Source organism: Ambystoma mexicanum, chromosome 2q, assembly GCF_040938575.1.
Source record: "Ambystoma mexicanum isolate Mex_15411 chromosome 2q, UKY_AmexF1_1, whole genome shotgun sequence".
Taxonomy (NCBI): Eukaryota; Metazoa; Chordata; class Amphibia; order Caudata; family Ambystomatidae; genus Ambystoma; species Ambystoma mexicanum.
Window position 1 is genome coordinate 1486023111 of NC_090924.1, and position 27647 is coordinate 1486050757.

The 27647-nt window shown below is 47.8% G+C and overlaps 1 protein-coding gene across 3 annotated transcripts in view; it reads right to left on the reverse strand.

Annotated features, from left to right (window-relative positions):
* LOC138570308 (cytosolic phospholipase A2 gamma-like) overlaps positions 1-27647 on the reverse strand; it is a 642279-nt gene that overhangs the window by 217909 nt on the left and 396723 nt on the right. For all 3 annotated transcript variants that reach the window (XM_069649085.1, XM_069649084.1, XM_069649086.1), the window contains exons 8-9: positions 18498-18638; positions 14973-15026 (exon numbers count right to left, since the gene is read on the reverse strand). In XM_069649085.1, coding sequence (XP_069505186.1) covers positions 14973-15026; positions 18498-18638 — 195 coding nt within the window. The remainder of the gene's footprint in view (positions 1-14972; positions 15027-18497; positions 18639-27647) is intronic.

Sequence of the window (27647 nt, forward strand, 5' to 3'; positions counted from 1 at the left end):
AACTAACAGTTCCGCTTTCAACTATCATCGCCTTCGGTGCTCATGTCTCTTTTCTAAAAAAAGTCTCTTGCCTCCAAGGATCTGATGTGTTCCAAAATAATAAACACATGTTACTTTCGGTTGCAAGTTGGGTGATGTGTTTTCATGCCTGGATCCCCATTTCCAGGCATGAATGTCAGCCTCCCTCCTTCTGGTTCACTACGGCTTTCAATACAATCTCATCTGATATTCCCAAATCTTAATGTCTTTTTAAACAGTTCACAGTGGACATCCCTCTGCCGGGTTCACTCTTATCAACACACTGTTAATCGGGACTTTTTGCTTCGCCCCTTCTTTATTGGCATCCCTCCATCAGGATCATTCTTGACAACTTTGGAATGTGGGATTCGCTTCCCTTTGCTTCACAATCATCTGTCGTTCAAAGGCTTTCGGCTGTACAGAGGATTTTACTACACCCCTGTATGACCACTTTGACCCGCTTCTCCCAAGGACTTCTGGTAACAGTAGTTTTAACAATAGGGTAATCACCCAGAGTTTCTCAAGTGAACACCCATGTGGTGTCTGACTCCTCTGTAGCTGGTTTTCCCCTCTCGTATCAAACGAAAAAATGTCTTTCTAATTTCTTCAATTAGCTGTTTTGCTACTTTTGTTCAAACACTGTTTAGTTTCTTATTGGCTCTCCCCTCGACTCACCGGTTGCAATTAACTGCTTGGCTTTTCCTGGTCTCTAGAGTCTAGGCCAGTGCCGCAGTGGAAAGCATCTCCCTTTGGCTTGGTCATCAGCAGAGGAGGACCTTGTATACCATTGACATCTGCTGCAACACTTGCTTGCTATTGTTTGCGGTCTTATAATTCCTTCTGTGGAGGTTTCACGGACTTGGCTCAGAATGGGCAAGGCTGCTTCTCTACTTGTCACCCTCTCAGTTTGCACCTTCTTTCTCCCACTCTTGAACTGCCCTGCTGAACTAACTCTTTCATTGTGCGGTCTGCCTTGTTTGTATTGTGCTCTCGTGCTCCACGTTTTATCCGTGTGGGTAAGGGAAAGGACGATTTGGTGTGTGTGTGTGTGATTCTGGTCACTTGTGCTGGGATATGTCAGTTAATTGGCTATGGTTTTTGTCCATCTTTCGTGGTGTGCGAAAGTGTTCATGTCAGAAAAGGCGGGGGTGGTGTGTTTGAGTATCCTATGGGTAGGATGTGGAAAAGGTATAAGAAAGGGGATATCGCGTCTCACCCGTCTGTGTCCCTCTTGCACTCCCCAAGAACCCCCTTCCAGGTGATTCTTCCTCACTGGTCCACCCCCAGAAACTGTATCCAATAGCGATGGCCGTGTCCTGGCCGCCTGGATGACAGATCCCCAGGGACTAGTCAGGGAGACACTTCAGGTTTCTCACAACCCTCTGAACCCCTCCGCTCCTGTGCTGCTGACCTCCTTGCTGCCACTCCTGGGCGGGGTTCTGCTGTCGTCCTCCCCAATGCCCTTGTCATCCTTCTGGCCAAAATGCCACTATTCTGACATTCTCAGTCCCCAGCACAATCCCTGTCGCCTCTGTCATTGCCGGTGTTGACACCACCCCTTCTACTACTATTTAAGCCATCTTCCTCTCTACCAGTTTCGCCTCATTTGCCTGTAATTGTCGGGCTGTTTCCTTCTCATGGTCCCTTATTCGCTTGCAGTGATGTACTATTATACACTGGATTTCCGGCCACCCCTTTGCTTCAGTGTCCATAGTTTTGTCTAACGCTTCCTGCACTTCCTTTGGCTAAGACCCCTTTTGATACGAAATTAAAAAAAGGAACTGATTGGTTCCAATGGTCCCCCGTCTCCGCTCTCCACAGCTCCCGAATCTTAATAATGTACCGTGCGAGATCTTCATCTTCGCCCATAACATATTGCATGATCGATTGTATATCTGGTGTGTCTGGGTAGAGGCGCTAAAGCACGCCCACACCTGTGCTCTAATGTTGAACGGAGCGTCGTTGTGTGCATCGTCTAACCTCACTCCAGGGTACCCTGATTTAATCCACACATCTCTCGGGCAGGAGGGCCTTGCTATCTGTTCCATGGGATGGTACTGCCAATAGGTTCTCGGCTCCCTTCTCATGATCTTGCAGTCTGCATTCTTCCCAGGGAGCAAGGGCTTGTAACATTTTAAACAATGGAGGTGGATGTGGGTCCAAGGTGGGGGTGGTGTACACGCTCATGCAAGGGACATAACACTAACACACAAAATACTGTTTGTCACGCTTGGGCCTAACTTCTAAGATGGCTGCCGCTTGCCAACATGGTGTTCACACCCTCATTTATCATATTGCTTAGAATGCATGCACAAAGGTGATTGGGCAACCCCCTATATGTGCATACCCCTCCCTCCTGCTTCCTGGATGTGATTTATTAGCGTGCAGTTCTTTTTGGTATCGCCTAGGGGGTGGGAAAACCCTCTCTCGTTCCCAACATTATACAGAGAAGAATCCTGGTATTAATGTCCTGCTTGATTAACTACTAATGATGGATGCTCAGAGGTCTTGAGTGTTTCTGGATCAGTAGCGGCTCCTAAATATGAGTTGGAGTGGCATAAACATTTCCCATACATTTAGTTTGGGCAAGGCAAGGATGTCTGAACCAATCAAAAGTGGAGTACTCTACACAGCAACATTTTTATAAAAATGTGGGTTAGAATGGTACATTTTACAGCACACGTTTAGGGTCAAATTGAGTGAAAAGCCACACAGTTTACAATCAGTTTTGTAAGGTAACACATAGAAAAGATTCAATGAATGCCAAGTCACCAACAGTGCACAGGGTCACTTTTAAAGCATTTTCATTATGACATTGCCCACATAATATGCCAGTATTTGCCAGTTTATTAAAAAAAACACGGTCATGTCTGCTATGCCCCAATATGTCAATGCTGGCTGCATCAGTACGGTCCAGTGACTCAATGCAAGAACATACTCCTGTTTACTTTGCTCATAATTCTGTTAATGATCCTGTTAGGAAACATGTCCAAGGTGACTGTGCAGGGATAGGTCAACATCCCCATATAAAAACACTTTTCTTGTTAACTTTACCCATTATTTCAATTAATTGGTCAGGTCTGTAAGTAAACTGGTCCACACTGGCATTATCATTGTAGGCCAGTATACTGATGTAAGACCCCTCATCGGTTTGGCTTTGACAAGAATGACAGCAAACATGCAATGCCAATGTAAAACATTATGTTCACACTGGCTGCACCATTTCAGGCCAGTATCTCCCACATAAAACCAAACAGCACACATTTGTTTTGATTGAACACATTATGTCTGTACTGGCTGCAACAATGTATGCCAGTAGCCCATTGCAAGAACACTCATGTTCACTTTGCTCAACATGTCAGTGTTAATGTTATGCCACGGCAAGAAAACATGTTTACACTGGTTGCACCAGTGTAGTCCAGTATGTCCATGTAAAAAATACTCATGATGGCTTTGCCCATAATGCCAGTCATGCCACTGTGAGAAATCATGACCAGACTGGATGCGCCAATGTAAGCAGGATCTGAACATACGAATGCTCATCATGTTGGCTTTTCCCATAATGCCAGTAAAAAACCATGCTGATGTAAGAAAACAGGGTGACGCTACCTACACCAATTTAGACTTATATTCTCATGTAAAAACAATCATAAAGTTGGCTTTGCCCATAATGCCAGTAAACATCCAATGGCACTGTAACACAATATGTTCACACTGGCTGCACTAATGTAGGCCAGTAACAACCACAAAGGATTGCTCATCATGTTGCCTTTTCCCAAATTACAGTGGCATGATATGCCAGAAAACATACCATGCACCTGTACGACTAATGTCCATACTGGCTGCACCAAAGTAAGCCAGTTTTTCCATGTAAAAACAATCACACTGTTGGCTTTGCCAAACATGTCAGTAAGAATGTCAATCCACTAAGGAAACATCCCTATAGTGGCTGCAACAATGCAGGGCAGTATCCCTTCACATAAGAACACTCATCATCTTAACTTTGCCCAGAATGCCTGAAAATATACTGCTGTCAGAGAAACCATGCTCCAACTGACTGCACTATCATAACCACGCTTCAGCCCCCCCCCTCACCTTTATTGGTCACCAGTCAACATTCTGGAAACTCGCTATAGGCCTTCCGGCAGAGAAATCTCACCTCCCACAGCACAATACATCCTTTGCTTCACTTTTAGTCACTCATTGATATCATATTCTAGATAACACATCGCGTGGCAAGGCCTACTTAGATGTGTCATGCTGCGGGCGTATGCACCATTCCTATCATCAACGATCCTTTACAACCGGTTTGGACTAAAAAAGACCCTGGCTCCATTTCCTGCAAGGCAGCATGTTTCAGTCATACCTTATGAGCACGCTCGTGTATCAGAAAAGGAACACACGTTGCCTCAAGCTAAACTATTAATATATGTTACATACAATGACATACAATCCACTGAAAAGGAAAGCAGTAAAAACAAAAAGGTTCAGCAAAATGGTGCAGCAGGGGAATATGCAAACATAACATTCTAGATGCAATACCACGGCACTTTAAGAAAATATGTCCATATGGTCTGCAACAATGCAGGTCAGTGTGGTGCTGCCTGATGACGGGCCGCGCATGCGGCGGCGTGATTTTGCACGCCGCTGCGTGCAGCATAAATAAACAGGGTGTTCCCAGCCGCGACAGTGCGACCGGGAAGCCCGAGCCAGAAGGACGTGTGCCGTGTGAGTTCTTGTGTGCTGGGGGGCTTACGGGGATCAAAGGGGGTCAGGACACACCCCCCAACAGTGACGACGAGGGGGGAATGATGCCTGGGCCCGGCGGTGACAAATCTGCAATCTTGCTCACATTTTGTTTCATACCATAGGCCGTGCTTCACCCACACGGCTGGTGGCCATTTTGAATAATCAGGCTGTGGACTTCACAGAGCTCCGGTTTGGGTGGTGGGTGGCGTCCAGGCCTTTTTTCAAATTTTGGGTCTTCTACGTCGAGTGCAAGCGAGGAGGATGCTACAATGGCTGGGCCTGCATAGCCCATAATTCTTGCTTGACTCAATTTTTAGAACAGCTGAAGGCTGGGGCCTTCTTCATCCTCAGACTGGTGGCCCTACTGCTTTTTCATCTTCTTCATCATCACGGAGGTGTGTTGCAGTGGTTCTTCATTCTGCTTCCTGGAATCTTCAGGCTTGGTGGCTGGGACTGGGCTGTTAAGGATTGCCTGTGGAGGGGGACAGTGTGCTCTTGCCGTTTTCGCTCCCAGGGTGAACTTTCCTGTGCCTGGAGGTGGATCAGAGTTTGAGTTGCGGCCTCCATTTTCCATGCTGGGGGTGCCTGTGCGCTCGAACTCATGAGTGATACTGAAGATCAGGACGGTGCACAACCAGTAGCGGTGCAGCAGCCTCCACTTGCTCAAGCAGGGCCTCCAGGCCCACTGCCTCCAGTGCAGCCGGTGCATCAGCCTCCAATTGCTCAAACAGGGCCTCAAGGCCCATTGCCTCCAGTGCAGCCAGTGGTAGCACCTTTTGCCAACCAATCCTTCCTGTCATGGCCCAGGCACGTGCACACGCAGCCTTGCAGCCCAACCTGGAGTTTGATGTTTCGGGCCCGCCTTCTAGTTTGGGGCCCAGATGGAAGAGGTGGGTTGACCGCCTGGACATGTACTTTCGGGCCGTGCAAGTGGTTGATGATGACAGCAGGCTGGCAACCATGTGTACTCGGCATGGCCCTCAGTCCAGGAGATCTTTGAATCGCTTCCACCAGGGGATGGATCCTACGGTCAGGCAAAAACCGCGCTTCACGCCCATTTTCTGCCTCTTGCCAACGCGGACTATGAACGCTTCGGGATGTTGTCCACCAAACAGAAAGAGGACTAGGCTTTGGACACGTTCTATGGGCGCCTGAGGCGCCTGTCGCTCCCTTGAGCCTGGGGCGATGTGGAGGACATGATCAGGACCATGCTCATCCAGGCGTGCTCCTCGGGCAAGCTCAGGCGCAAAGTGTTAAGGGAGCCCGGAATCACGCTGCCACGCATCCTAGAACTGGGGAGATGCCATGAAGTGTTTGAGGCGAGGGCAGCTAGAATGGAGGCTGGGTCACGCTCCATCAAGACCGAGGAGGTGTGTGGTGCGGTGGCAGAAGCACCAGAAGACCTGGCGGTGGACCCCGGGACAGAGCCGGGAGGGCAGGGGAATCCTGCCAAAAGTGTGGGTATGACATGCCCCACCCAACGGAATGCCCCACGACCAGAAGGTGTGGGCTGCCAGATCATTTCTCAAGGGTGTGCAAGGCGGCCATGCCTGTGATGGTGCCGCGAGGCCCGGCCCGGTCCAGTCTCCTTCGCCAGGACAGACCGCCTAACGTCGCTCAGGTGGACCAGAGTGAAGAGGACGCCCAAGTGGAAGATTCAGACGAAGAGGAGGAAGAGAACATTTTCTTTGTCTCCAGCATGGGGATCCTGAAAGGGAAGAACAGGAGGCAGCCAAGGTGCGTGGTGGAAGTCAATCACTCTCCAGTCCCGGTCCTGGTGGACACAGGGGTGTCCGTCAATGTGATGGCCCGGGGATACTATGACGCTATGGACATGCCTCCTAAATTGGTAGCACCGAAAGTCTGCATCTTCGCTTTCGGTGGTCTGGACCCTATCCCACTGGATGGTGCTTTTGTGGCAAAGGTGGAGCACGACGGCTCGCAAATCACTGCACGCTTCTACGTGACACCGGTGAGCACCAATACCTTGTTAAGCTGTGCAGCGGCGGAGGCCCTCGGCATCGTCAGCTTTGCATACTCGGTCTATCTGGAGGACATCAATGACTTGCTTGAGAAGTATGCCGCACTGTTCAATGGGATCGGACAGATGGCTGGTGACCCAGTGAGGCTGCATATTGATGAATCTGTGCAGCCCATCGCCCTGAAACATCGCAGGGTACCCTTTCACCTTCGTGACCATGTCAACAAGGAGCTCGATAACTTGGTCAATCTTGGCATAATTGAGAAGGTGGAGGGTCCGACTCCCTGGGTGTCCCCAATTGTAGTGGCCCGGAAACCCAAACAACCAGATGCCATCAGAATCTGTGTCAACATGTGGCTGCCGAATAAAGCTATCAAGAAAGAGAGGCACCTCACCCCGACGATTGATGACATTATTGCCGAGGTACAAGGCGCTCGCTTCTTTTTAAAGCTGGACCTCCAAGCGGGCTCCCACCAGATTGTTCTCCACCCTGAGTCGAGGTATATTACCACCTTTACTACACACCAAGGGCTATACCGTTACAAAAGACTGAGCTTTGGTGTGTCTTCGGCGGCAGAGGTGTTCCAAAATATCACCTGAGGCGCCCTAGCAGATCTGGAGGGTGTCTTGAATATCAGTGATGATATCCTGGTGTTTGCAAGGACGGAGGTGGACCATCTGAGGCGGCTGGTGAAAACATTTGAGAGGTTGCAGTCCCTGGGCCTCACCCTCCACAATGAGAAATGCAAGTTGCTGAGATCATCGATAGAGTTCTTTGGTTTGTATTTAAAGAAGGGGGTGCATCACCGGATCCCAAGAAGGTCCAGGACATTAAAAAGGCGCAGCCTCTGGAATCCGTGTCCGATGTGCAGAGCTTCCTAGGTATGGTTACATACTGTGGACGGTTCATCCAGAATCTTGCCTCCAGGTCGGAACTGCTCAGAGCACTGACAAGGAAAGATACCACCTGGAACTGGGGTCTGCTTGAACAGGCGGAATTCGATGACATCAGGGGTGCCCTGGAAGCAGAGGATACCATGGCCTTCTTTGAACCAGCGTTGCCATCAGAGATCATTGTCGATGCCAGCCCGTTCGGCTTGGGCGCCGTGTTGACGCAGATTGACCGCGATGGGGGTGTCCGCCCGGTGGCTTACACCAGCAAAGCGTTGTCGGATGCGGAGCAACGGTATTCCCAGATTGAGCGTGAGGCGCTGGCGGTGCTCTGGGCTGCAGGCACTTCCGGCTCTACGTCTTCGGACGCCCGGTGATGATGGTGACGGACCACAAGCCATTGCTTCCTATCTTGGCAAGGTCGTCATCCAAGCCGCCGGCAAGGATTGAGCAGTGGATGCTCGCTCTCCTGGAATACGGAGTCACCTTGGTCTATCGTCCGGGGGCGAACAATGTGGCGAACTATCTCTCAAGACACCCGGGTGCACCTGGGAAGGAAGACCATGACACATGTGCGGAAGAAGCCGATGAACATGTACGTGTGGTGGTGGAGGCGGCCATGCCGAATCCAATGCCCCTGGAGGAGCTCGAGGCCACTGCCGTGGAAGATGAGCGTTTCCAAATCCTGAGGCACTCCATGTAGCATGGCTCCCGGAAGTCGGTGCTGGAGGCCCTGGCGGGGGCGCACTCAGGAGGCCAGAACCGGACTGGAGCAGCTGTGGAAGGTCCGGGAGGAGCTCTCTTTTTCAGCATCCGGTCTTCTGCTCAGGGGCGATCGCATTGTCGTGCCCCAATCCAAGGTGAGGGAGGTGATCACCCTTGCCCACTGTGGACACCAGGGCACCGCCAAGACTAAAGCCCGCCTAAGACTGAAAGTGTGGTTCCCGGAACTGGAACGCAAAGTGGACGTCTTTGTGGTGGCCTGCGTTGGTGTCAGGCGGCGTCTCCCCTGCAGCGTGAGACTGCCATAGAAGTGATGCCTCGGGGGACGCGACCCTGGGAAGTTGTTCATGCGGACTTTGGCTCCACCACGATGGGCACCCACTTCCTGGTGCTGGTCGACGAATACTCAAGATACCCGGAAGTGGAATTTGTGGAGTCGGTGGCGTTTGAGCATGTGGCGGTGGCCGTGGAAAAGGTGTTTGCGGCCCATGGTTCCCCTCACACACTGTGCTCGGACAACGGGGCGCCGTTCCAGAGCGAGCGATTCTCGGAGCTAACTTAGAGCTGCGGGGTGCTACACAGGAAGATCACGCCCCTCTGGACAAGGGCAAACGGCGAAGCCGAACGACTGATGAGGACTCTGAACAAGACCTTTAGAATCGCCCAGGGCCAGGGGCAATCCCTCCAAAGAGCTCTCTATCAATTCCTGAGGGTGTACCGCACCACCCCGCATGCCTCCACCGGAGTGGCCCCGCCAGAGGCGTTATTCAAACAGTGCCCTCGGGGGCTGTTTCTGGAGGTGGGGGAGAAAGAACCTGGGGTAATCGACAACCAACAGGTCGTGGCAGACCGGCGAGTGAGGATCGAGCAGGAAAACATCCGGCGAGGACTTCGCCCGCAGCGGCTGGAGCCGAGCGATGAGGTCCTCATTCTAAATAGACACCCCCATGGAAAGCTCTCCCTTCCGTACGCGACCGAGCCGCAGGACATCGTTGCAGTCAAGGGATCCATGGTGACTGCCTCGGATGGAAGGTCGGACGGCGTGCAGCATAAATAAATGGGGTGTTCCTGGCCGCAACAGTGCGACTGGGAAGCCCGAGCGAGAAGGAAGTGTGCCGTGTGAGTCCTTGTGTGCTGGGGGGCTTACAGGGATCGCTGGGGGTCAGGACACACCCCCAACAGTCAGTATACTCACATAGTTGGTTTTGCACAAACATAGCTAAAATGCCAGGACAATGTAATAAAACATGTCCACACAAGCTGCACCAATGCCGGCCACTATCCCCATGTAAGAACACCCATCATGTAAGCTTTGCAATAATGCTAGTGTGAAACTTAAGCTTTCATTTTAGGGCACTGAACTCAAGCCCCCTTACCATGTCTGCCTATTGATGGCTCACGCGTCATGGTCTGCATGCACACACATTCAAGCACCAATGCACAACAATTACATGCACACTGCAGTCAATCCCACACACACCCAAAGTCAACATTCACATGTGGACATATTCACACCCACACAAAGAGACGTAATCAAGCAACTGAACCTAACAAAACAAAAATACCCATTAGCCATGTCCATAACTTCAATTCAGGACCGTCCTCTCCTTCACACCTGTTACAATGGTCAGAAGAGACCTAGAATATGTTATGTAATTTTATATTTGCATAATGCCTACTGCCATTGTTATGGCCTAGAGGCACTGTGGAGTGGAAGGCCCTTCAGAAAACTGTAATCTGTGCAAACATGACATTTAAAAAGCATGACATTGCATGTGAATAATAATGACAATTTAAATGACTATTCAATTGCTATCGGCAATGACTCGCTTAAATACATTGTACAAGCCCGGCAAGCAGTGTGTTTAGGCAGAGAGAGGACAGCTATCCCAGGGACTATGACAGCTGGACCAATGTATTTCATCGGGCTTAGCTGTATTCTATAGGTTGCAGTGTAAAAGAGCGATGCGTGTTCTTGCATCTGTTCCTTGCACTTAAGTGCTGTTGAACAATCACTAACAGCCAAAGGTTTTGGATTGGGCGTAGGTATTATGTAATGTAATCTAACTGGTCTTGTGTAGTGCAAGTCTACCACTATTGGTGGCCTCGCTGCACTTGGCTCTTTAAGAAATTAGGGTTGGTGGGGGGGGGGGCGTTTATTAGTGAAACACTGCGAAAGGCATATGTGAAACCTGTGGTGTTGATGGGTACAGGTCAGAAGTAGCTGGTTTGACTGCCAATCAGATTTCTATAGAACTGGTGCAGAAACACAGGGGCAGTTATCCATGGGGGGGAGCCCATGAAAGGATAGAATGCAGCGCGTTGAGTCTAGTTAGCCACTGAGGCGGGAGAGTGTGACAGTGCTGAAGAGGAAAGCTTAGTTGTGGCTCAGTTAGTATTGATGTGCTGACAGCAAGGCCTGAGATGGACGTCAGTGTGAGTTGTGTGTATTGCGTGAGATAGTGGGAGATCTTGGAGGTAAGTTTGAGCTTCCAATGCGACTTCTCTCCACGCTCTCCCTCAATTAGATACATTGTACCCCTTGAGGAACAAATCCAGCATCTTTGAGCTGGCAGAAGAGGGAAAGGGTGGTGTAGATACTCAGCCATTACCATGACCTGCTGGGGCTTGTGGGAGGTAAGAGGGTAAGGTTCAATGGAAGAGCAGCTTGACATTTGAGGGCCACAGTCGCCCATTTCACCTTCCTTAGTATGTGGGTTAGCAGGCAGAGAGATGCCGCAAACCTCATTCTAACAGGGTCAGATGCTACATGCAGTGGCCTGCTGGGAAATTCGCCTGTCAGACCAGGGCCCGTCAAGGTTGGGCAAGGAGTTTGTCAGGCATTGATCCAGGCAGGAAAGGACTATTCCTTGATTTCTAGCTCTGTCGATCATTTAGTAACATCTTTGTTTGTATTGTAGCAGATCTGCCAGTTTTACTGTTAATTAGTCTTTAGAGTATATACCTTCATTGTGCAAATGAATGTGTTGACAAAGGTTTGCTCTTGCATCTGTGCCTTGCACTTTCATCCTGTTAAAAACAAGTACTGCCAAAGACTGCAATTTAGGCTTTTGCATAGGTAATAAATAGGCATTTGTGAGGCACTGACATTATATGATTAAGCAATTTCATGATTTTCCAGCTGTTATAGGTGCACCCATTATGACAGTGCTTGGAAAATGTCCATAACTGTCTTTCTAGCTATATCTATTGTGTAGTAACACCAATATTTGTGTTGTAGAATATTTTATAATATTATTTTCCAGCAGTTAATGCTCCAATTGTTCATGGTAATAAGTTTCTGTTGTAACTAAAATAAAATCGATGTTATGTCACTTGGCATTTAATGGATTGTCAAGGCCCAGTTTGAACAGTCCGGCTAATATAGCTAGCACTTTCCTAGCACTTTCCTAGCACTTTCCTAGCCCTCATGCAGATTCATGGAACTTCACTATAGTACTTTGGAGCACGCTACAGATTTAATGTACTAGCTACAGATATTGCGTTGGATCTAGGAATTAGTATTGTAAACCCAATATCTAGTGTTTGAAATACAGTTCACGTATAATGGAAGTTAAAGTCCCTTCTTTCAGCTGAGGAGCTAATCGAATACAGTAAGAAATATTAAGCATTGTTCAGCAAGTTGGACATAAAGCTGACTTAGAAACAGGGAAATTTTGCATCGCGTCTGGCAAGTTGGTATGAATTAATGAACACAGGCATTGACAGAAAGCAACAGCGTGAACCACACATCTCTTCTACCAGGCGTGCAGCAGGTGAGCATCGCTGCCCAAGACCCTCTGGGCCTTTGTTTTTGTACATTGTTTGGTTGCTCTGTGGGCCCCCTGCCCCTCTGTTCAGTCTGCTTCCCTGTTTCCTTCTCGCTCCCTCCGTCTGTTGTAGCTGTTTGAGAACATGGTCACTTTTGTTACGGCTATGTAGCAGTTCAGGTCAATGTTATCTTGGTGCTGCAAAATGTTTCTGTATTTTACTATCATTTCAATCAGTTATCTGCCATGCAAGAGTACATTAGTGAGAGATTTTTAATGAGGTATACTTGGTGCTTGCTTGAGATCTTTTTTAGATTGCCTATGACTCACAAAGTGGTTACAGAGTTGCAGCAGTTGAGACCAGGAAACATTTTCTGTAGACAATGTGAGAAACCCAAAGGTGTCTCACCCGCTGGTCCCCAGAGATCTGTCATCCACGTGGCCAGGACACGGCCATCACTGTAATATCCAGTTCCTGGGGGTAGACTAGTAGAGAGGATCACCTGGATGAGGGGTCTTCAGGGAGTGGAAGTGGCACACCGAAGAGAGACACGGTACCCCCTTCCTTTTAACACCTTTTCCCCCTCCTATCCCATAATATATTTAGAATCTATAATCCCCCCCGCCCCCTTTGCCAACACAAACACTTTCTTACACTGTGAAAGACAATGGACTAACAAGCCATTTACCCGGCATGTCCCAACACAAGGGTCAGGCAGAGCCAGGCAATTGACAATGACAACACACACATGGCAGCTGTTTCCCTTCTGCACAGGGATAAAAGCCAGAGCACACTAGGAGCAAGGCCAACTGCACAAGGAAGTAGCTATTAAAGCATGGCAGTTCAAATGGTGCAGAAAGGCAACGAGAACCGAAAGGACGACAAAGAGGGAAGAGCCCTTGCCCTTTTCATCCCAGACCTGCAAAGCCTCTAGGAAAGGAATCATAAGTCCGGGAACTACAGCTGGTGTGGGGTGTAATAGATGTCAATGGTGCACTGATAGTGAGACGCACTTGCTACTGTGGTACCGCCCTTGAATCCAGAGGCAAGAAATGCCAAGAAGTTCAGCACAGCCGGTGAGTAGGAGAGAGCCAATAGAAAACCAGACGGTGTTGAGCCCAATGTTGCAAAAGGCAACATTACATGAACAAATAACTTGTGTGTTGATTGAACTTTTAAGGAAACCCAGTGAAGGACCAGCTGCAGAGTGGTCTGGCGCCACCTAGGCGCTTAATCAGAAGATTCTGGCTGGTCACCTGCGTTGAAACTACAAATACCATGAGACCATGAAGTGTTAAAGTGGTCATACAAAGGTTAAGTCAAACCCATTGTACAATCGAAAGTCTTTGACACCTTGTTAAGAGGAAAGCTAAGGAAAGAGAGTCCCGCATTGTGATAAAGCAAAGGGAACTGTGTATTTGAAAAATGTGAAACCGGCTGAGGGATGCCTGCGAATCGGGGTGAAGAATAATAACCGCCTGAACTTTGTGTTGACAAGAGTGAACCCGAGCAAGGGATATCCACAGCGAATGATTGGTTTAATAAGTCATTGAGACTCGCGAATATTACAGATGATATTTTGAATGAATGGCCGTAGGAAACCAGACTGAGGGAGGCTATTGTTTTGAAAGAGTATCAGAGCCCAGCTGATGGGGAACCAAGGGGCACAGAATAATTGCCCAACGTGAAGAGTAACCAAAGTAACTGTGTGTGCTGTGGTGCATCAGGCCTTCTGAGGCAAGATACTTTGCATAAAAGAGACATGGCTCCTTGAAAGGAACTGTAAGCCCGTCCTGGAGAAGCCCAGGAGTGTGCTGTGCTCGAGTCCCGCCTTGTCCCGTGCTAGAAACGTGAGGAAGGCAGACCCCAGCCATAACATCCTGACTTATCATTTTGTGAACACTTTTTTCTTTACTTGTTAACATTATCCCACAGTATTTTGTAGCATAGTGTTAAGGACTGACAATAGTTTTTTTTAGTATAGGCCCGTTTTATTTGACTAGACTCCACTTGGACCACATTATTATTTGATGGTCGTAGCTTGCTCCCATTTTAGATGTAGGTTTAGATTCTGCATTTTTCCAACCTGCCTATACAGTTTAATAAACAGCCTTGAACTGTGATCACTTGTGTCTGTCTTTAGGCAACATTTACAGCGTGACGCATGCTTTTTCAGTTTCAAGTAGTAGGTAAAGCGAGGATGCAGACTATTTATGATAACTACCTTGGTTTCTGGCCAATCAGAGTACAGCAAATCTTAAATCATTCTCCTTACATGAAGTCTGGCATCTGTTATTGGATGTGTGGCATTCCATACACTATGCCAGTAAGATAGATAGAACCAATCCCCCATTCAGAAGCAAGTAGCAGAGCCCTTGCTTTTCACAGCTGTGCTCCACATAGCACATGATCAGTGTATTGTCCACCCCTTTTCATGACCAGTCCATGCGGTGAAGTTAATGTTGTAACTTTACAGAGTCGACATTGCAAGCAGAGAAGCAGAGCATCTATATGCTGCACAGACTGGGGGATTGAGCAGGTGATACTTTGTTAAGGAGTACGGCAAATGCTTCCGGTTTTTATAATGCCAAGGATATCGAAAAGGAAAGAGGGCCGACTATTGAAATAGCGTATGATCTTTTTAGAAACTCTCTAGATACATATAGTAGATGAGATCCTTTCAACACAATCAGAATCTGTGTCTGAAGCTGCCAAGAGCTTTGGGTGACATAAGACATTGAAGGAAAGGAGGCTGTTGAGGCTCAGCATGAACATAAACATGTGTGTTCAAAGCATGTCTTTGCACAAGCAAGCGGTGAAATGGAAAGCTTGATCTCACCTCTGATCTGGGTCTTGATTTCTCTCTCACTGGCCAGTGCACTGCCCCATAAACCTAGAACCAAGCGAGAAAAGAGCAATCAGTACTTCCTCACCCTTCCACCCCAGAATCTCAACAGAGAGAGGCCGGAAGTCTATGTGAGGGCATTTGATATGCAGGGCAGACCCCGCAGCAGGAAAAGGACCTCACAAATGTACTGGACAGACTAGGATCCCTACACCTTCAAATTCACATGAAGGAGCGACTGGCCCGGATATCACACATTTAGCATATCTTTCTTTCAATAGATCCCAAAGGTACGAAAACTGCATCCCAGGCTGAGGGGGTTCTCTATGTTTAGGAGGCAATGGGTGCTAATGGTGGCCTTAAACTTTGAACAGCGACTCCTGAACAGATCTAATAACAATTCCTAATAAGGGAAAGTTACATACATGTATACCTAGTTGCCCATCATGGGTAACACTCAATATCCCCCCGTCTTTGGGGGGATGCTGAAACACCTTTTAATAGTAGTGAGAATGACGTTCTAAGTAATTCAAGAACAAGTGTTGCCTTATCGTTCTCTGTTATCTATTTCACTGAAATGCTAATGTAATGCTTTTTTCCAGCATAAAATAGAAAAGGAAACATGAAAAGAGAACACATGGGCATATTCATATAAATATATGAAAGATAACTCTGTCTCTTTGAGGCAGCCTCTCACTTTACCTTACACACGTTACATTACAGGGGCAGTTAGTTATTATTTCCAGGCTGCCGGTCGAGGATATCAGAATATTGTCTGAAGCTTTGTCAGCCTTTAAGTTTTATATGTTGGGATTCTGATCAGCTTTGTGTGTCCTCTCATTACTGCTGCTGCTGCACTGCTTAGGTCCACCATCTTGAGGGTTGTAACTTAGGGTTCTCCAACATAATTTCCATCCTTTGTCCCAGATTTCTGGCACCAGAGGAACTTCCTCCAATCCTTGTTGACTAGAACCTCTACTGTGACCGATGGACACCTAAAACCAGAAATGGCCTCTACAAGTAAGTCTTATAAAACTCTTCAACTAACCCAAGAACTCTACATGAAATATTGGGGGTTTCCTGCAGAGGGTACCTCAACAGCGCAGGTGGAATCATCTTTTCTTCGACCTATTGATAACTCTAGTGTCTAACCCTACAAAGAATCGCTGGACTCTGGGGCACCAAATTCCCCTCTTCAAACAATCAGCCCATCAGCCGACATCATTGGCTTTCCGGTGTCTAAATCACCCAACTTTTCCAAGACACCTGCTTTGGCTCACAAAATACTGGGAAAACGATTGTTGGTTTCGAATTCCAGCAATACAGATCCCGTGGATTCAATGCGGGAATTCAATGGTTTACTTTGACAAATATGACAAGGATCTACACAGGCAAATGGGGATTCTTCAGTGGACAATGACTGAAATACACAAGCAAACAAGGGATTCTTCAATTGGGAAATTACTGAAATATACAGGCAAATGGGGATTTTGCAATGGGGAATTATCTAAGGCAATGATACAAGAATACAGGGCATACACACACTATGGCTTTTGGGGTTTATTTCTACTTATAGAAGAGGTCTGGCCTAAACATCAGGGAGCATCTGGACACTGGGGTCAGGCAAGGTCTCTGCAGAGTCTTCCAAGGGGTCCCAAGTCAGCTTCTACATATCCTGGCTCCACTGAAAGCTAGGCTACTTACTAGTGGGATGTTTCTCCAGATTTCGACAGCAGATCACCTCAGGGGTTAGTGGCAAATGTCCTGCTCTGAGGTGGGCTTACCTAGTTCTAGGGCAAATGACATCACTAATGTTTCATAGTTCACACAGAAGGGATAGATTAAGGCTTCAGTACCCCTCTGCCACCTGTGTGCTGATAGGTCCTGAAAAATGTAGGAGTGCTTTGAGACACTAGGGGAGGAGAGCACTTCATCATCTTACTTCAACAGAGGGCTCGGTCTGGTTTGGGGACATGAAAATCTCACTGCATGACAAGTACCCTTCATATCCATGTTTTGACAGATATGGATGCATTTTTGAACACTACATTATTCAGCCAATCACAAACCTTGTCAGGTGTTTGTACGTCATTCATGTGTAAAGATACAGTTTTTCTTCATTTGCTCCAGAATTCTATCAGTGAAAAATATGGCCCTTGGTGGGCAGCATATGAATCTTACTGGGCCCGCTTTAATCAACTTTTTATATCTCGCGACTTCACCTTTTCATGAATGACGTTAGCTGTGTTGAACCCACAAAAACTGTTTTGGGCTGGCCAGAAGGGGTTAGCCGACACCTTGCCAGAAACCCCACAATGCCTATTGTGGGATACACATTGTTGATTTGATGTCAAGAGATGTCAAGAGAGGGTTCTGTGTTTAGATTAGCACTGCTAATGACTAGCTAATGCAGGTTTTATTTTGGCTTGTGTGACCTGGTGTCATGAAAGCTGGAGAACAGACATTTCATTATCTTCTCCACCCATGGATTTGATCATCTTAGAGCATCACAGAGCATCTTCTTCTTTTGTATTTTTAAGAGAAGATATGGGAGCCGGGCCTAAATCCCCATGACAACAGGGACCTTGGAATCCAGTTTCACATCTTGGGGAAAGAAAATAAATGGCAAGCAGCAAACTTTCAAACTCAGCCGTACATTGCCTTTAACACATTTTACTTTTAACTAAGCTCTTTGGAATGCACATAGTATCAGTATAGATAAGTGTCCTGCAAGGTTGTCCCTTGCCTAAAGCTGTTAAAGAAGACATCATAATTACATTTTTAAGGGCTTTGGTAAACATCCTGCTTTACAGATTGTCAAAATCGAAATGTCATTTTGTTGATTTTACCCATGAAAGGACTCCATTTTACTGCAGCTGCTTAAACCCAGTTCAGCATCCCATTATAGATTCTGTGCACTGTTTCCTCTGCGATGGGCTCGTGATAGACAGAAACTGAGTTCACATTTTCAAAGTCTTGCAAACATTTGCTGAACATATTAGTTTAAAGGGAAAAACAAAATTACTCATTTTATTTAATGTTCATGCAAGAATGTGCTCTGCTTCCCCACAACTGCTGCACACAATGCTGACACCATATTGAGGGTTAGTGAAAATATGCTTGCCATGTGCCTTTCACTTTCTTTGTGAATGGCAGTTAGCCTCTCTCCATATTTTCCCATTTTAGCACCTTTCCTTTCCTTTTGATTTGAAAGAGCAGGGCCTTATATCGGATCTTAGTTCTCATATCCAGGGGCTATTTAACCCCACAAAACCACTCCTAGGAGGACTACAGGGTAGCGGCCGTACCTCACTAGCCTCATGGAAAAAGGCTCTCCATTGGGAAGAATCCTTGTGAATCGTCGCTGACCCAAAGCTAAATTACACGCGTCTGCATTATTTGGAACTTAAATCCTTGCCATAATAATAATGAACTGCCATGCAGCCATTATATCTAGGGATTTCCTTAAACTACTTGTCTTTCTAGTGACAGTGTGTGCCTGTGTGAAGGAGCCATTACCTCGCAGGTAGCAGATTGATTGCTGTGCTTTCTCAGCTGCTAAACTCCCCATTGCAAACTGGCATCCAATGGCTTCTGTCTTGACAAACGCACCATAATCAGGGAATCCGGCATCATGGGGGGTGAACTCAAACCAGGTTCCTGAAAAAACAAAAACATTGGTACTCAACAAAATTACTGACAAGGAACAGGTGTTTCGTCGAATCTTGGACCGTGAGGCAGGGGCAAAAGACAGATCTAAATGAACGCTGAGGGATTTGGCAACACTTCACTGCTAACCCTGCATAGCAAACTTGGCGAACACCGGCCGGACAGCGGCAATGTCTTAACCTGGTAGCTCACGGGGCCCATCTCCATATTGTGGTGGAATCTTAAATCGTTCCTCTGGTAAATGCCTCCTAACTGCATCAAAAGGAATAGTGCTACACCCTTTAGTCAGCCAGGCACTCGGAGGCCCTACCCCAGATGTCTTTCTTTATCCATCCCTAAACCCTGGCAATGCCCCCGCTTTCGATAACCGCTTCCTTACTAACCAAACCATCCCATGAAACTTTACACCTCTGTAATTGTCTGCTCCTCTATGCATTCTATCCCATGATCCTCTTCTGTCAACTTCCGGTGAAAGACTTCCAAAGCACCACCTCTTTACTCTCCTAACCGGGATCACCTCTTCCAGTGGCTGCGTGATGAGCGTCCTATGCACGCCAAGTCTGCATAGAGTGGCATAGTCATTCCTGTGGTGCCTAGGACCTGCAGGGATGGGATGTTCACAATAGGAAAGAAAGTGAGCTAGCGAACATGCCAATGAAATGTCAGCGCACCGGGTCTGTCTCATCTGATCTGTGACCTGAAATGGGCATCACTACTGTGCTGAGGCCAATCATTATTTCACTGCCCGGAAGGCTGAGGGTTAATGTGTGTTATGTCTGGAGTTACCCTGGTCATCACGTCTCACATAGATTGCATCAGTGTTCTGTGTTCTTCATCTCATTCCAGAATAGAGTCTGTGAGGTCTGTCTCAGGGGGTTTAGGTGTACACATGTGGAGTCAGTGGCCTGGGCTGCGGCTCTGTGGGGGGCTTCAATACAGGAGCTTATTCAACCCTTACAATGTGTTCTGGCTTTCTCACGCAATAGAAAATGTGCAATAAGGCCAACATGAGCTTGCTTAAGCAATTGAGAGCAGATCAGGAAGGCAGACGATTACACAAAACAGTTGTATTTTCTGGAGGCGAACAGCTTCCGGTTTTAATAATAATCTCAGCTCTGCTGGATTGTTATTGTTTTCGAAAACGTGCAACCCAGCAAGTAATGCTGTCATGTTGCCTCATTTGATTCTATCCTATCACATAAGGTCAAGGGACCCCCACACAACCAAGAATTTGGGACTTGCAAGAGAGAGTGTGTGAGAGAAAGAGAAAGAGAAAGGGAAAGGGAAAGAGAAAGAGAAAGGGAAAGGGAAAGAGAAAGGGAAAGGGAAAGGGAAGGAGAAGGAGAATGAGAGAGATCCAGTGGGATTGAGGTTAAATCCAAATTAGTTAATTGTTTAAGTCTCAAACCTTATATAATGCCTTTTTGGACTGTGCCACCATAAATCTCAACATTTTCAATGTATTAAACACAGTTGACAAGATTAAGCAGACAAACAGATCAGTCACTCTTGGAAGATGGCTGCATACATCCTATGGAACCTTTGACTACTCCAAATGCCCCACAAGACAGAAGTCATAGACTCACCACGGTTTGTCCAGACAGCTTGGGACTTCAAAAGAATTATTAAAATATACTGGGCCTTAGTCAAGTTGATCTCCCTAATGAGGAGGTTCCCATGTTTCCATTAAAAGATCTAAAAACCTTCTGGAGAAACTGATCAACTCCCAGTATTCAGGACTTTTGGCCAATTGCAGCACATTTCCCCTGTGGCCAATGTTCAGTGTGTACATTCACACTTCCAAGTTTTCTAAAGTAAATGACAAACTGCAACAGCAATACATTAATTTACTGCATCGAAGGTCCTTGCAATAGAAGATACATTGGCCAAACCATGAGAGCAGTCCACATGCGTATACCAGAACACCGTTCCAAAATATAGTGTCAAAGCACCATTGGTTCGATCTTTTATGTTGATGATGGATTGTAGTGGCTCATGGATACCGCTAGGACGAGATCTAACGCACAACTACTTCTACATAAGGAGACCAAGGGGCTCCATCGAATGCAGACTCGCAGTTCAGCCCTGATTGGAGACTTTCTGCCTCCACTATGAGATACTTAACTAGTTATGGCTACTCTGGCAAACGATGGTTCTTCCAGTTAGCCTATTGTATTCAATATCATTACATGTGGTGCTCCCTTAAAATACATCTTATAATGACGTTCCAATCTTATAACCAAAACTACCCAATGGCAGCCACAATGTTCTCGATGCCGCCATACGGACGTCACCATATAGACGTATGGATGCAGGACACCCGATATCCATGGTTTGACCCAGATAAATAACCATAGTCATGCCCCACCAGACCCTAGTCATGATAGATAGTAAGGGAATAGGGAGCTCCCATCCCTTAGCACCGAGCCAGAAGGTGAGGAATAGACATAACCAATCGCAGTATACAATACTCAATATACAGTGGGGAGCATGCTGCGCCATCACACACAAGGAACAACCAAACAATAGCTCGTAAGGAAGACACTCCATGAGAAAACGAACGACTAACACAGAGATAGTCAAGATAGGAGGAAACTACTGACTGAATTCATAGGCTGACCAAGACGGAAGTACTAGGACGTCTCATTAACACCCTGACCCTGTATCATCCCAAGCTCCAATGGACCAATGTCACAATAGATAGCAAGAGAACAGGTATGATATGATATATGATATGATATGATATGGCATTTGTAACACGCCTATACACAAGTGTTTCAAGGCGCGACGAGGCATAGAGGGGGTGAACCAAGGGACGACAGACAACCATCCAACTAGGCCAGGTGTCATTCAGATCGCACAAGTGCATGGGTAGGGGGAAGGGAAAAGTGCAAGGGGAAAGGGAGAGGGGAAAAGTGCAGTACAGGGTAGAAAAAAAGATAAATAATAGGGCCAGCTGGTGGCAAGTGCAAGGTAAGTGCAGACAAGTGCTGGGAAGGGGGCTGTAGGGATACAGAGACAGTCCCGCAGTGCAGGGGTTGCCAGGGAGGTAGTGCAAGTGGAGAGTGGCAGGGCCAAGGACTGAGATCAGTGAGAATGGCCCAGTTGCAGATTCGGTGCAGTTTCAGTCAAGAATTATCAGGGGAGAGGGGGAGAGAAAGCAGAAGCAAAGAGGAAGATTTTGAGGTGTTTCCGGAACCGGAGATGGTTCTCCTCAAGTTTCCGGGAGGCAGGAAGGCTGTTCCAGAGGGAGGCCCCTGCCGCGGAGAGAGATCTACCCCCAACTCATTGCTTGGAGAAGCGGCTGACCCTGAGGCAGTTGGAGGCAGATGAGCGAAGAGCTCTAGAAGGAAGATATTTAGGAAGAGAGTTGAAGGTATTTAGGCCCCAGGCCCCAGAAGGCCTTGTGGACAATGCAGAGGGTTTTGAACTTAATCCTTGCAGCCACTGGGAGCCAGTGTAGAGATTTCAGTTCTGGAGAGATACCATCCCTGGGCTTGAGGCCAAGGACAAGTCTTGCAGTTCTGTTCTGGATGAGTTGCAGAGGGAGGAGTGTAGAGGCAGGCAGATTTAGATAGAGGCTGTTACAGTAGTCCAGCTTCGGGAGAACCAGGGCTCAGGGGACAGTGAGCTTCTGGGGGAAGGAGAGGAAAGGAAGAATACCTCTGAGGAGGTGCAGGTGGTAGTGTTAGAGACGTCTTACAGACGTCAGATTTGTGAGGAGATATGTGAGTAGAGAAGGAGAAGGAGAGAGTTACCACCAACCACACCCGAAGGAGAGGAATCAGACTCACCAATCACACCCTAGAATGCTCGTTAGGACACAGCTGGGTCCGCGCAGCACCATCACACATTACAGCCTATAAAGAATCAGCAACAACCCCATCCACAGGGATACAGACCCCACTAACCCAACGGTCAAATCTCTGCATACTCAACCCACCGATAACTCACACAACCATCTCTCTCCCAGCAATCCACACGCACTTTACCACACTGCATCAACAACACACAAACACATAAAACAGCACCTACAGCACACAAGGCCTCGCCAGATCCGATACTTGCACCTAAGCTCAGCGCACAGTGTATACCGAGCTTAAGCTGCCAACAGCACACCACTTATGCCGCTCGCCTACTCCCCCTCCACCCGACTAACCTACCCGCCCTCCTTGTTTACAGATCCACCAGAGCACCTGGGGACCAATGTCATTGGTTATGGTGCGCTATATGAGTGCCTTTAACATAACATAACAAATAGTTATTTTCTCTTAAAATTACTTTATATTGCCCAGTTTTGGAACCAATTTTCTGGTTTAGGTCAACATCTCTATGGGGCAGGGAAGATAACTCATGGGCAAATGCGAGGAACTCATGGTGACAACAAGTAAGACAGACACAAGTGATCACAGTTCAAGGGTTAATGAAACATTCAATTTGTGAGTAAGGGTCTAAACTGTGCGCTTATGCCCACATTGAAGTCTTGCGACCGGTAAAGCTGCAATGCACAGTTCACAAAATCGGTGTTCCCGCTGACACCTAATATTTAGAGCCACTGTTTGAGGTTGTGACATGTTTTACTTTAACCTTATATGCATGATTTCGGATGTGTTTGTGTATATATATTTTTCAATCAACATATAATCATTCGTATGATATTGTCAGCCTTGAAAATGACGCTGTAGTCGAAACACGTGTCGGCTGACGCTGCAATATAATAAGGAATCACAATTGAATACACAGTATAAGTTTGTCCAGTCAATGATCAGATAATGGAATAAAGGGATGAGCGCAAAGCATGTCACAACCTCAAACACAGTTCAAGGGTGTTTATTGAACAATGAATGCTGCATGCAGGTTGGAAAAATGCCAAATCTAAACCTAAATCTAAGATGGGAGCAAGCGTCGACCATCAAATGAAAAATAAGGCAGTCCTAGTGGCATTGTGTCAAAATAAAAAGGGCCTATACTAAGAAACCTATTGCCAAACCTCACCACTAATAAAAAAAGGGGCGTGGGATAATTCTCAAGAAAAGAAAGAGGTGTTCTCAAATAATAAGTCAGGATGCGGTGGCCAGGGTCTCCCTTCCCCACGCTCTGCAAACGGGGTAAGGTGGGAGCACGGAGCACAGTACAGTCTCGGGCTTCTCTAGCATGAGATGACAGTTCTAATGGCAGCTCTCAGGAAACCCTCTCGAGCATTCAGCTATCCGGGCCGTCGATGTCCAAAGCTCCTTTCACTTGAAAGTCTCTTACCTTTGAGGGCATGTGCCATGTTCAAATAACAAACCAAAAGTTCCTTTAACAAATGAAAACAGTTTCTTTCCAAGGTTTACTGGGTGATGTGTTCACCCCTGGGTCCCCCTCTTCTGGCCGCTGACCCTTCTCAATTGTTTATCACAGTTTCACGTACGGTGATGGCTTCACCGCCTGGCCCCCCATCTTTTGAGTGCTGACCCTTCTCAATTGTTTATCACAGTTTCACGTACGGTGATGGCTTCACCGCCCGGCTCCCCATCTTTTGAGTGCTGACCCTTCTCAATTGTTTATCACAGTTTCACGTACGGTGATGGCTTCACCGCCCGGCTCCCCATCTTTTGAGTGCTGACCCTTCTCAATTGTTTATCACAGTTTCACGTACGGTGATGGCTTCACCGCCCGGCTCCCCATCTTTTGAGTGCTGACCCTTCTCAATTGTTTATCACAGTTTCACGTACGGTGATGGCTTCACCGCCCGGCTCCCCATCTTTTGAGTGCTCACCCTTCTCAATTGTTTATCAATGTTTCACGTACGCTGATGGCTTCACCGCCTGGCTCCCCATCTTTTGAGTGCTGACCCTTCTCAATTGTTTATCACAGTTTCACGTACGGTGATGGCTTCACCGCCCGGCCCCCCATCTTTTGAGTGCTCACCCTTCTCAATTGTTTATCACAGTTTCACGTACGGTGATGGCTTCACCGCCCGGCTCCCCATCTTTTGAGTGCTGACCCTTCTCAATTGTTTATCACAGTTTCACGTACGGTGATGGCTTCACCGCCCGGCCCCCCATCTTTTGAGTGCTCACCCTTCTCAATTGTTTATCACAGTTTCACGTACGGTGATGGCTTCACCACCCGGCTCCCCCTCTCCTGGCCACTGACCCTTCTCAATTGTTTATCACAGTTTCACGTACGGTGATGGCTTCACCGCCCGGCCCCCCATCTTTTGAGTGCTGACCCTTCTCAATTGTTTATCACAGTTTCACGTACGGTGATGGCTTCACCGCCCGGCTCCCCATCTTTTGAGTGCTGACCCTTCTCAATTGTTTATCACAGTTTCACGTACGGTGATGGCTTCACCGCCCGGCCCCCCATCTTTTGAGTGCTGACCCTTCTCAATTGTTTATCACAGTTTCACGTACGGTGATGGCTTCACCGCCCGGCCCCCCATCTTTTGAGTGCTGACCCTTCTCAATTGTTTATCACAGTTTCACGTACGGTGATGGCTTCACCGCCCGGCTCCCCATCTTTTGAGTGCTGACCCTTCTCAATTGTTTATCACAGTTTCACGTACGGTGATGGCTTCACCGCCCGGCTCCCCATCTTTTGAGTGCTGACCCTTCTCAATTGTTTATCACAGTTTCACGTACGGTGATGGCTTCACCGCCCGGCTCCCCATCTTTTGAGTGCTGACCCTTCTCAATTGTTTATCACAGTTTCACGTACGGTGATGGCTTCACCGCCCGGCTCCCCATCTTTTGAGTGCTGACCCTTCTCAATTGTTTATCACAGTTTCACGTACGGTGATGGCTTCACCGCCCGGCTCCCCATCTTTTGAGTGCTGACCCTTCTCAATTGTTTATCACAGTTTCACGTACGGTGATGGCTTCACCGCCCGGCTCCCCATCTTTTGAGTGCTGACCCTCCTCAATTGTTTATCACAGTTTCACGTACGGTGATGGCTTCACCGCCCGGCTCCCCATCTTTTGAGTGCTGACCCTCCTCAATTGTTTATCACAGTTTCACCTCCGGTGATGGCTTCACCGCCCGGCCCCCCATCTTTTGAGTGCTGACCCTTCTCAATTGTTTATCACAGTTTCACGTACAGTGATGGCTTCACCGCCCGGCCCCCCATCTTTTGAGTGCTGACCCTTCTCAATTGTTTATCACAGTTTCACGTACGGTGATGGCTTCACCGCCCGGCTCCCCATCTTTTGAGTGCTGAGCCTTCTCAATTGTTTATCACAGTTTCACGTACGGTGATGGCTTCACCGCCCGGCTCCCCATCTTTTGGATGCTGACCCTTCTCAATTGTTTATCACAGTTTCACGTACGGTGATGGCTTCACCGCCCGGCTCCCCATCTTTTGAGTGCTGACCCTTCTCAATTGTTTATCACAGTTTCACGTACGGTGATGGCTTCACCGCCCGGCTCCCCATCTTTTGAGTGCTGACCCTTCTCAATTGTTTATCACAGTTTCACGTACGGTGATGGCTTCACCGCCCGGCCCCCCATCTTTTGAGTGCTGACCCTTCTCAATTGTTTATCACAGTTTCACGTACGGTGATGGCTTCACCGCCCGGCTCCCCATCTTTTGAATGCTGACCCTTCTCAATTGTTTATCACAGTTTCACGTACGGTGATTGCTTCACCCCTGGCTCCCCCTCTCCTGGCCGCTGACCCTTCTCAATTGTTTATCACAGTTTCACGTACGGTGATGGCTTCACCGCCTGGCTCCCCATCTTTTGAGTGCTGACCCTTCTCAATTGTTTATCACAGTTTCACGTACGGTGATGGCTTCACCGCCTGGCTCCCCATCTTTTGAGTGCTGACCCTTCTCAATTGTTTATCACAGTTTCACGTACGGTGATGGCTTCACCGCCTGGCTCCCCATCTTTTGAGTGCTGACCCTTCTCAATTGTTTATCACAGTTTCACGTACGGTGATGGCTTCACCGCGTGGCCCCCCATCTTTTGAGTGCTGACCCTTCTCAATTGTTTATCACAGTTTCACGTACGGTGATGGCTTCACCGCGTGGCCCCCCATCTTTTGAGTGCTGACCCTTCTCAATTGTTTATCACAGTTTCACGTACGGTGATGGCTTCACCGCCCGGCCCCCCATCTTTTGAGACCCTTCTCATATCATATTCCACAAATCTTTTTTTTAAAAAGTTCAAAACACACTGTTTCTTGGCACTTTAAACTTTGCCCTGCTTGGGATTCACCTTCCTTCGTTCTCTCAATACAGGATTCCTTTCCCTGGCTTTCTCATCCAGGGATTTTACTCGACCTCCTGTATGATCACTTTTACCTCTTTTAGCAACTCTCCTACGTCCTTCTGGTACCTGTAGTTTCGCTCAGATGGGGATCGACCAGAGCCTCTCGAATTAGCACCCACATGGTGCCGTATTCACTCTGCAGCTGTCTCCCCCCAACACTGTTGTGGCAAGAAACCGACAGAAGCCCCATTAAGAGGGTGGGACTACAGACTCTGGGAGGGAGGCAGGAAGAGAGAGTAAGGGGAGGGGTATAGGGAGGAAGAGGCAGTAATGTTAAGGAAATAAAGGAGAGTAGACGTACCACCCGAAGGAGGCTCCTGTGTCGAGTGTCGTGTGTAAGGGGAAAGAGTGAGGCTTAACAACTGGTGATGAAGCAATGACCCACGCTGACTGCCAGCGCAGCTGAGTGCCCAGTTGTGAGGGCAGGACTATGCAGAAGAGGGAATGAGGGGGTGAGGAGGACTCACCAAGACACTGGAGAGGGCAAGAGAGGTCGCCCCAGCAGACTAAGAGAGCAGAACAGCGCAGCACCACAGGGTGAGGAGGCCCCAGCAGAAGGAGGATGGTCAAGACCCGCACTGCTGACGGTAAAATGCCCATCGACAGGGGGGACTGAGCGACCAACGCAGAGCACATGTGGCCAAAAGCAGAAAGAGGGACAGGCGCGCATTACACACCAACCGAGGGAACCACCACAAGGGACTGCGCAGAGCCGACGACGACAGAGGCCCGGCCCATTTCA